Source organism: Triplophysa dalaica, chromosome 15 (assembly GCF_015846415.1).
Source record: "Triplophysa dalaica isolate WHDGS20190420 chromosome 15, ASM1584641v1, whole genome shotgun sequence".
Classification (NCBI taxonomy): Eukaryota; Metazoa; Chordata; class Actinopteri; order Cypriniformes; family Nemacheilidae; genus Triplophysa; species Triplophysa dalaica.
Genome location: NC_079556.1, coordinates 7,126,288 through 7,136,648, shown reverse-complemented (window position 1 = coordinate 7,136,648; position 10,361 = coordinate 7,126,288). Strand labels below are relative to the sequence as shown.

At 37.7% G+C, this 10,361-nt stretch overlaps 1 protein-coding gene across 1 annotated transcript; it reads right to left on the bottom strand.

Annotated features, from left to right (window-relative positions):
* Positions 1–4,140: 4,140 nt before the first annotated feature.
* On the bottom strand, positions 4,141–9,512 carry otx1 (orthodenticle homeobox 1). The gene is made up of 4 exons (XM_056767934.1): positions 9,213–9,512; positions 7,489–7,678; positions 6,967–7,118; positions 4,141–5,956 (listed from the first exon to the last, which is right to left on the bottom strand). Exons 2-4 carry the CDS (start codon positions 7,583–7,585, stop codon positions 5,237–5,239), a joined length of 969 nt encoding a protein of 322 aa, XP_056623912.1. The 5' UTR covers positions 7,586–7,678; positions 9,213–9,512; the 3' UTR covers positions 4,141–5,236.
* Between the last annotated feature and the right edge of the window lie 849 nt (positions 9,513–10,361).

The window sequence follows — 10,361 nt, the reverse complement described above, 5'->3', positions numbered from 1 at the left end:
TTTTGTGTGAATCCTTTTTCCTTTATAATTTCATGTATGAGTGCTTGTAAATAAATTCTGTCAAATTATGAAAAGGTTGCACAATCCTGTATCCACATCGGAGTTAAAAAAAAAGTGTATTCAAACCTGCTTTTTCACAGTTTTTCCTCTTTCCACTGATGCTCAAGTGTCAGTCAATATCACACTATCAGATTTGAGGGTGTGTAAATGCAGGCCTGTGTAAAGCTGTTTATATTTTGTAGTCAAAACCCAGCACCTCACTTTCTTTGAAATGGTGGCACATAGGCCACACTAGCACACTGGTCCTTGATCACAGGATCAGCGGTGTGGCATGTGTTGGACTGTTGGCTGGTTTTATTCTCCACCTGTTTGGTGTATGAGATTACATGCAGAAGAAATGCAGAGGGGAGATGTCGCACGTGTCTCTAAAGAGGAGGCTGCCATTTCCCCACAGTCTTCATACACAGCGGCCGTGTCAGAACTGTCGCCGGCCTGCTTGCCGAACATAATCTGACAGCACCCAGCTATCCATAATCCCTCACTGTATCGTAATCTATTTACTCTGCATTTTAAGAGGATTTTCTTTTTTAAAGAAGTATATAAATATGTAGGAAATAGAAGGGTCAGCCTTTTAGTATTTATTAGGAACATTTATTCTGTTTTATTTTCAATTGCATTGTTTTACTGTTATGTAAAAAAAGATATATATATATTTTTACAAATCAATAAAGATCTCATTTGAAACTTTGTTTCCACGTTAAGTGAATCGTAAGGTTGTTTTGTTAGACTTCAGCCTACAATCAACCTATTTTTTCTAACCACAAAACCTGTAGAAGTAATACTTCAGGAATATATAATATTGTACTTTGAGTTAAAACAACAAATAGCCTGGAGTAACGTCTTTGATGCATGGGTTTTGCTATGCTCTGAAAATAACTTTCTAGTAACATAAAACTGACCAGACAACTCACTGTCATGGTAAAAAAATCTGTCAGTTTCTGTCTTTTTTTAAATCCTATTCCACTCCAGGTGAGTCTGGCCTCAAATCATAGATTGTTTGCCAGTAAAACTTTTTTTTAACAGATCAAACTAAAGATTAAAAATTGTAATCACACAGGATTATTTCTCAGATCAGTTTTCTTTGAATGGCAACCTTGTAATCCTGTGTTGAGTCAAATTATGGAAATGTTTTGGATCATGTAGGTTTGTTTGTGAAATGTGATTGACACCTAATTGGGTTCAAGAAAAGTTTATTTTGCATACATGAGTAGGCCTATTATAATAAAAATAAGAAAATTTAAAAAAGTGTGAAGTCAAGTTCATGATATTATTGTAGTAAATATGTACCACAAACACTCGCAAAAAGATCATTAAAGATGGCTTTAAACCATCTAGGAAATAAATTTGCTTATTATGGTACATCAGTGCTGCCCTGTTCCTCAATCCTTAGATTTATTGCTGAGGTAAATAAAGGCTCTTTATGCCTCGATTTCCTGGATGGTTGTGTAAGCAGATGCAAGACTCTGGTTCTCTGGAGTCCCAGTGTCTGCTGGGTCAACAGTTCAGAAAAGAGCGAGCACATCCTCGGGCCTTCTGCAAGCATCTTCAGACAGTCCGGTGATGTCACAGTCTAGTCACCTGCCATGAGAAGAATCAACTCGACAAATTGTTCTCGCCTCAATTAAACGTTAATTAACTGTTCTTATTATAATTGCTGTGATTATGATGAATTATGTCATTGCTAGAATTAAATAGTTTTGTCAACTAACACTTGAGTCCCATAAAAATTCATTCATCGGTTAATTGGCCTATTATATCGCTAGAAAAAAAACGTTGTATGTTCTACCACATATAAATCATTAAAAAATCTATCAATCATAGTTTACATTTTTTAGTTACGTGTTGGTGGATGATCTAAATAATTTATACGTTAAAATGTATTTAACAGCTACAGTCCTAAACTATCTATGGTGGTCTGCTATCAATATAGCCAAGGCTATGGACAGATAAAGCTATATCCGAGATCTCCAAATGTCCAATCCTGACAGGCAAAATGCCGTCATATGTCTTTTAAGACCCCAACATCAATACAGTAGGAATAAATTCCTCTGCTGGTTTTCCCAACCTCAGCGTTTCCGTAACTCTGAGATGTCCAGAGTCAGCATCTCGCCATCTCAGTAAACCGCCTTTGCTCATCACACTTCCGTTCCCATTAATGGTTTTGGCCGGTAATCTCTTTAACAGTTTTCACATGTAATAATATGGTGCCAATTGTGGACGACCCGTACCACTCGGCTGACATTTGGCCATGTGCGTATCAGTAAAGCAGGAGTGGATTGCCTTATATGCCAGCAATAATAAAAGCGACCGCAAAATTGGAGAAGATTTTATATGTTGAGGACAGTCCATTTTAATATTTCAAGGCTACCTTAAATAGTTTGCTTTTGTTTAGTTTAAATAATCTAACATTTAATCTCATATTTTAGTTTACTATTAAATGAACGACATTTTGCATTGTGCAATATGAATAAGCATTGAAGTAAAGGCCTATGAATAGGCTATTTTACAATTTATTAGTTCGAGTTTCAGGCTAAAACTTGGTTGACAAAGCTATCAATAAAGACATTAAACCACAACTAAACCTGTCTGCTACCATGAACGAGTTTATTGTTATTCTTACAAAGCCATAATTGGTAAACAACATATAATTTATCGATTTAAAACTAGAATAATTTGTATTTCGAAATGTGTAGACTCGAAAATAATTTTGATAAATATTTCAACAGTTTGTCGTTTCGCTGACGACATGACTTCGCTTCAAACACTCTTGTTGTTTTAACATTCACACATTAATCTACTATTTTACCTTTCGCTTTGCAAACAAGTCTAGCCAGATATAATATTACAACTTCTTTTCACCCCCAAAGCGCATCTTTATTTGCGCGTGAACTAAAGTTTATATTATGAATCCATCAACTCGACAGACTCATGCCAGTTTTATTTAAAAGCGTCGGTGTATTTCAGAGAGAAAGGACTTGTTCTCCCCTCGAGCTGAAGCAGGTGCTCCACGCGAGGGCGTGTCCGAGCACCTCAAATTATTCCCTAGGAGGACAGGACGCAAATGTTTGTTTGATTCAAATCGTACAAATCCATTTATGTTTATGTAGTGTCGCTGAGCTGCGGTTGCGTCCCAATGCGAGCACATAAAACAAATAGACGCAATGTCCTAAGCGAGGTGTTGATTCAGCTGCCAGGACAACATCAATAATTGGCACACAAAACAGTGAAGCTGATTAAAGTCGTGCGAAAGCGTTATTCATTTCTTATTAGAAGTATGCTATTATACCACCCTAATAACATTAAAAACGCATAGGCCTGCTTTAATGCATTAATGGACCTAAATATTCAGTAGGCCTATATATTTCCAAGTGCGCATGCACTCTGCAGCGTATTTATAGGTGGGATCCCAAAATAAAAATAAGTTTTTATATATTTACTTAAAAATAGGAATATGGCTTTCTGTGGAGCATTTACATCTAGAAGAGTATAAACTATTAATCTTTTACATGTTCTCCCAAAAGGAAACTTTCTCTGTTTGAACACGTTCATCTAAACAGCTTTGCCGAGCCCTTGTTTTCCTCCAGCTATTTCTTTAATGGCCCAGTGCCTGACGGCTGCCTCCCTCCTGCTTTTGACCCATTAACCCAGACCCACCCACGTCATTACCGAATCAGAAGAGGCGAGATAGCTCCGGGTTATTTTGGCGTAACGCTCTTGTGCTCTACAGCGCTCGGAGATTCTGCTGGGAAGCAATTATCACGCGCGCATTCAATTACGAGCCGATCAAATGCGTTAATAAATATTTAAGAAATTTTGCGATGCAGTGGCGCTTCGCAGTTTGCGCAACAATTTTTAAAGACCAACAGAAAGAGGTTAAGTCAGTCTACGATTTGTTCGTTTAATAAGTTTACCTCACTATACATTTACAGCATCCATGACAAACAACTGGTTTATAGCAGCAGCAAAAATATAATCTTTCCCACATAAAAAATGTGACGTGATTTCACACGAGGCGATGTAAAAATGTTAATCTACATACATTAAAACTTGTTTTTAGATGTCATTTGGAAGAATCATTTATCTGTCAGAAAGAAAGTTTTACAGCCCACGTCAAAGAAAAATATTTAAGCTTCTTACTTGAACAATTATTTATTTTTCTTATTCGTTGAAAACATTTGCAACAATTAGGTAAAATTTGTGTGTTAAAATTGGACATATCCCAGTCAGAAGTCATGTGAAAATTTGGTATTTAACTTTTCTTTATTACGGACATGAATGTGATGATCTCCGCCTGCATACATTCAGTATTTCACCGGATGCTTTCCTTAAAACCACATTTTTTTTCTCATCCACATGATCCTTTGTCGATTAAAGCAAGTAAGTCAAGTGCTGCTAAATGCATCCAACAATTTTAAATCATGCCGTGCCCTGTCTCACCTCATAAAAATCTTTAAACGCTATTTTACCTAATAAAATATCATAGCCAAATATCGCCCATACTAAATCTCCAAGGTATTATTATGTTTTCTTTTTTTCTTTTTTCTTTTATTATATTTTTCCACAGGGGTTCTCATAAAATCCTGATTTGTTTTTTTTCCAGGGTAACAAAAACGGATCTCAGTAAATCAAATAAATCCAGCCAATTTTTTATCTTTGGATTATTTGGGAAAAGATTTACATAAAGTCGTTTCAAAGTCTTATTAAAACATTTGAAATCCAGTAACACCAACTAAATATGGTCAATGCAACTGACCCAAATACATATGTACACAATTCAGCTCCGTTAAGCTGACTAGAATCTGTCATCCTAAAAAATAACCGTATTTAGAAAACGAAACAGCTGTACAGAGTTTGAGAGGTGGATGTAAAACGGTCGCTGAGTGTTCAGTGTCCCATGGAGCAAAACGGTAATCCAGATCAAGCAGGAGAGTGTAGGGCGAGTTCGGAAGAATATTTCAGTACCAGAACCCTCAAGTCTCTTCAGTGTCAAAGGCAACTAGCTTTCATTTCCCTCCACAAATTTGCCTTTTTCCTTTCTTTTAAAAATGTGATGAACATCTAACTATTGTTAAAATCGGAAAGTCCATATATATTTTTCTTTCTCCTTAAACTCAGCACACTTTTAAAACAGAGATGGTGAAAATGGAGGGCATTTTAAAAAAGGTTCAAAATCAGATCACAAGACTTGGAACCTCCAAGATGCTTGGTCTTTGTAGTCCAAACAGTCTGTAGTGTTGAAGTTGAGCTTCCAGGAGGAGCCCGTTTGCTCCTTGTAATCCAGGCAGTCAGATGAATTGAAGGCCAGCCCAGTGCCACTGTATGGCTGATGGTGATGGTGGTGATGACCTGAAGACTGACTGATGTGGTGATGGGGGTGTGTGGGCATGGACGAGGCCGTCATGGGACTGAGCTGATGAGGGTGATGGTGGGAGTGCATGGGGGCCAGGTAGGAGCCACAGTCCACCCCACTAAAGTAGGAACTGGAAGGAGTCGGGTAGCCTTGGCTGTAGCCAGTGGTCTGGTTGTAGGGCATGGGGTAGGAGGAGCCGGCCGTGCTCGAGACGGAACGCTGCATGCAGGAGGCGTTTGAGGGAGCGACGGGCTCTGGCAGGGAAACGGACGGGGGAGCGGAGCCTGGAGAAATGGCAGGGCTCCAGATTGAGGAGACAGTGCTGATAGAGGTAGAGGTGCTGCTAATGCCCGTGTTATTGGTAGAGGAGGAGGAGGAGGAGGAAGAGCCAGCACTGGAGACTGCAGGAGGGGTGAACTGGCCGCTGCTCTCCGAACCCGTGCTCTCCCGGGTGGGTGAGGATTTCTTCTTTGCAGGCCGAGCTTTAGTACTGCTACCACTCTGCTGCTGTTGGCGACACTTGGCACGTCGATTCTTAAACCACACCTGTGAATAAGAAAACATACACGCTTAAAATATGTTTTAAATCTTTAGATAAATATTCCCTTCAAAGAACACATCTCCAAATACAGACATATAAATATGCAACAGCATGCGAGTCAATTACACACAAACACAGCCCCATTAAATGATTATGGAGACCTTCCATGCATGTCTGAAGGACACGCTGGAGAGCCATTGTGCAATATCAGAGAGGAAAATAGCTAGTTATTAGCAGTTCCTGGCATTAATTTGCATGCAGGTCCTTTCTGCTTTACTGTGTGGATCTAATTTCAGTGCTTGTAGACGGCTGGGTGATAGCAGCCTATTGAGTTTCCTCGCAGAGATGGTAATTCAATAGTGGAAGGAGGGTCTGACCGTGTAAAGCGTTTTGTTTCACATGCTTATTAAGGGCAAATAAAATTACTTGGGAAATTGATTGAGGGTTTCTCCTTTAGGCCTCCCGTCACATCGGCAAAGCATTATTCGCTTCAAAAATACACAGTGAACTAGAGGAATTTTATATTTCCTCATTATTTACTTCATCTGCTAAGCGTCTTTAGGTGGACCTAAATCCCGGTGACCCTCTTAGAAACATCCACGAGCCACGTGTAGCTTTCACGAAATAGGCAAATGCCTTACAAGCTCATTTTAGTCTTCACTGCATGTGCAAACAAATACCCTGAACAAAGAGAATATTTTTTCTAACAGAGCAAATTTCATCTCTACTTCCTCTATGAAAACTCTAATCCCTTCACACAACATAATTCAAACATGCATCACTGAAAAACACAGACATAAATAATTAACCTTAGTTTTGCTGTGGTTGTATAACTAGTTTGGCCACCATAAACCAATTAAATAAACACTTAGAGTCTATAATTGCAATAATGAGAACTATACGAACTTTAGGGAAAACAGTAGGGGGAGCAGCTGAGCATAACGCACAATTAAGCGTACTTAAGAAACTATTTGGTTGGAGTAAATGTCAATAAATGTTTTGTGGTTACACGTACCTGAACCCTGGATTCAGGAAGGTTGATTTTCAGCGCCACCTCTTCTCTCATAAATATGTCCGGATAACGAGTTTTGGCAAAGAGCGATTCAAGAATGTCAAGCTGCGAGCGCGTAAATGTTGTTCTCTCCCGCCGCTGCTTTCTAGGCGTTGCTGCAAAATAAACATGAAAAGAAATGGTGTGAATGGGACTGACAAAAACCTCTTTACACACGAGATAGCTTGAGGATATTATCAAGGGATATTTTCGGAAATGAAAATAATTATTCTACCCAAGGAAAAACGGTTCAAGTGATTATAGAGCGGTATTTCCCGGGCAGAATATTTTGTGGTTTACTGATTATTCATGCTCTTGTAAAATTATTACGCAATCATCCTGTTAGGCCTAGTGTGTTCTGCCAAGCAATTTTTCAAAAACGTCAAATAAATCAAATTCATTCCAATCTTTTGTTAGTGCCTAGTTGCTAGCATAAATGAGGAAGTGTGATTAACATTTACATTTAATGTAACTTACTGTACATACCAGGGTATCCGACGGATGGGTGCAGTAGGTCCATAGCTGCCCCGCTCAGCCCCAGGCCGTTCATGGCATAGGGGGGCTGTTTGAGGTATGACATCATGCTAGAGGCAGTCACGGGTCCCCCCAGATCTTGCCAATAGTTCGATTTCCCCCGATGTTGCAGTTTGCCGAAGGACGGACCCAAATTAAGTAACTGAAATTCAATTGAAATAAAACGCACTTATTAAAAAATCTGAATTGACGATAACGATTCCAAATAGGAAAGGAAACCATGAGAGATAAATTTAATGTCTTATAAATGTTCCGGTATAAATGTTTACCGATAGAATTTAACTGTCCAATCTTTTGAACTAATAAACAACACATAGTACACCTTTAGAAACCAATGATAAAATAATTTGTAGGTAATTTATTAATAGGTTTATAATAGCAATGACAAAATAATAAAAAACTATTAAGAAGAAATTATTTTTCCTCAGAAAAAAAGACAGATCGAGAGCGAAGATGCTCTGAGCGTCATTAACCAATTAAAAAATAATATCAGTGTTGTACATGTACCTCATTATTATTTTATTTTCATTTCTTTTCATGCCGGTATTAAAATGAGATGTTGTCCCGTTTTTATGCATTGAAAGTAAACTGGATGACAGTAAACTGGATGAAAACGTGATAAGAGGAAAGGTTTTTTTTACAATAAAGCCTGTTCTTTGAAATTCTGTTAATTATAAAAAAATGTAAACAGAAATATCAATTAAATTTAAATATTTATCAGTTGATACACTTTTTTTGACAAAGCACTGATTTAATGTTTTTATTACGGGTCAGCGAAAGCTTGTCTGTCTTAAAAAGGCCTACAACGATTTACTAAAAGAATCACAAAACATTCAGCCCTAATAAACATGATATTCATGGTCTAACTGAATTTAGTGTCGTGTAAAAATGTAATTAGATTAACTGCAATTCTATTTACCTTCCTGAGAATATTTAAAAGAAATACTGGATACAAATACACAAAAAGTAGCCTACACCCTTATCAGTGATTTTGAGCTATTGCTGGATTGTTCTTAAAACGTAAATCCTTCATTAACAAGTCGTATTAGTTTTGTTGGTCACTTTTTACCAAATTTAAGAGCCGACTGGTTTATCGAGGGGAAATTAATATGGATGGGCCCCGTGCTGAGAGAACCGAACCACTCAGAGTTGTGTGTATTCCAATCCATTGCTTGCTTATTCTATACTCTGTAAAGACTATTTAGAAAGAATACATCTACGTGCAAATTAACTCAATTACAATGCAGATTAGACCACTGGGGAGACACCTTCATTTCGTGGCTTTATCATCAAAATAAATTAACAAAAACCACATCACGCCTATCCAATTACTCTCCAAGCGAGTTGGTTTGAACTGACGCGATGAACCAATTTTTACAAAACTAGTACGAATGTTTAAACAGCGAAGAGAAACATTCACTCAGTTGTTTACTGCGTTACGTACAACACCGACGTAGGGAAATGAATCAACACAACTTTGGAAAACTCCTTCAGTAAATCCAATTTTCGTGAAAAAAGAAATACAGAGTCGTTACGAAACTAAAATATTGTATCAGCATTACCAAAACGATTACATTTTAAACACATTTTAATTATATATTCTTAGTATTTTGATGACAATAACACGTAGCGATAAAGTTATAATAAAACAAAATAAAACTGCGCACTTGTCTTACCTTTTAACAAACCCCAGTCCTTCTCCTCGTCCGCTGAATTTTGAGTACTGACCAGCCGATAAGAATATCCAGCAGTGAAAGAGTTCAGGAAGGAAGCTAAACAATGAAATCTCTCGCCAAATAAATAGTATCTAAAACTCGTCAAAACTGCAGATACACAGCAATGTTGATATATCGCACGTGCCTGGCCAAGGCTGGACTTGTAGCGTATTCAGAGTGTGTTCCCGGTGTTTAAAACCAAATACATCAAACTCATCTGCTTTGGCTTGCTCGTTCGTGTCTGTCACTAGTTTAAGGTGATTGCTAATGTAGACGGATGGAGATTGATCACCTTCTCCTAACCCTGCCTCTCTAAGAGCGTAGGACACCTGCAGATCCGCCCACTCTAACCAATCCCCGTATCCCATTTTCATGATTGACAACCGGATCAACCAATCCACGGGTAAACATCCACGGAGCACTTACCATGCGCCGACTAAAGACATCAAAAACATGAACCGTCCAAATAAATCTGTAGAATTTTGAGATCTAAAATATCAAAAAAGAGTAGAAAGTGCGGTGGAAAAACAGTATTTTTTAAAATCGGAGAAATAATATCAGAATATTCGCTTCCCTTAAAGTCTATTGATGAAAATGTCAGATAGAAAATTGAGTTTAAAATATTTTAATCATTGCAAGGCGTAGACTGTTGCAGAACGTCCTTACGCAATTCATTTTAATTTATTTAAACGGTTAATGTTGTGGATTTTTCTTTCTAATTGATATGGGCCTATTGTTTTATTAGAAACGTCACTGTTTTTGCGACTTATATCTTTGGGCACATCTCTAAAAGAAATTGTAAACAACAAAAAAATAGCTACTCAAATTAGTTAACCGATAATTAACTAATGTAGATTAAACAGACTAAAATAACCAAGCTCATTTAACATCTACACGGTTAAATATAGGATAACTTCAAGGCCTTTGCTGAAATGGCTGACAGCACTGTTTAGTACAGAATGTAAGACTCCTTTAAGGGAAGGATTCGTGTTGTCTATCGAATTGAAGCGGGATAAAAATGCAGCAAAAAAGTTTAATTTATCCACTTTATCTATTTTCATTTTTATTGTTACCCCGCCTCATGAATATTAATGAGTGCCTAATCCCCAC

Excerpts from the sequence above, each read along its gene's own strand:
- otx1 (XM_056767934.1), bottom strand. The coding sequence starts at position 7,585 with ATGATGTCATACCTCAAACAGCCCCCCTATGCCATGAACGGCCTGGGG. Across the intron at positions 7,119-7,488 it reads CCCATCCGTCGGATACCCTG|CAACGCCTAGAAAGCAGCGG; the intron begins GTATGTACAGTA and ends TTTATTTTGCAG. Across the intron at positions 5,957-6,966 it reads TTCCTGAATCCAGGGTTCAG|GTGTGGTTTAAGAATCGACG; the intron begins GTACGTGTAACC and ends TCTTATTCACAG.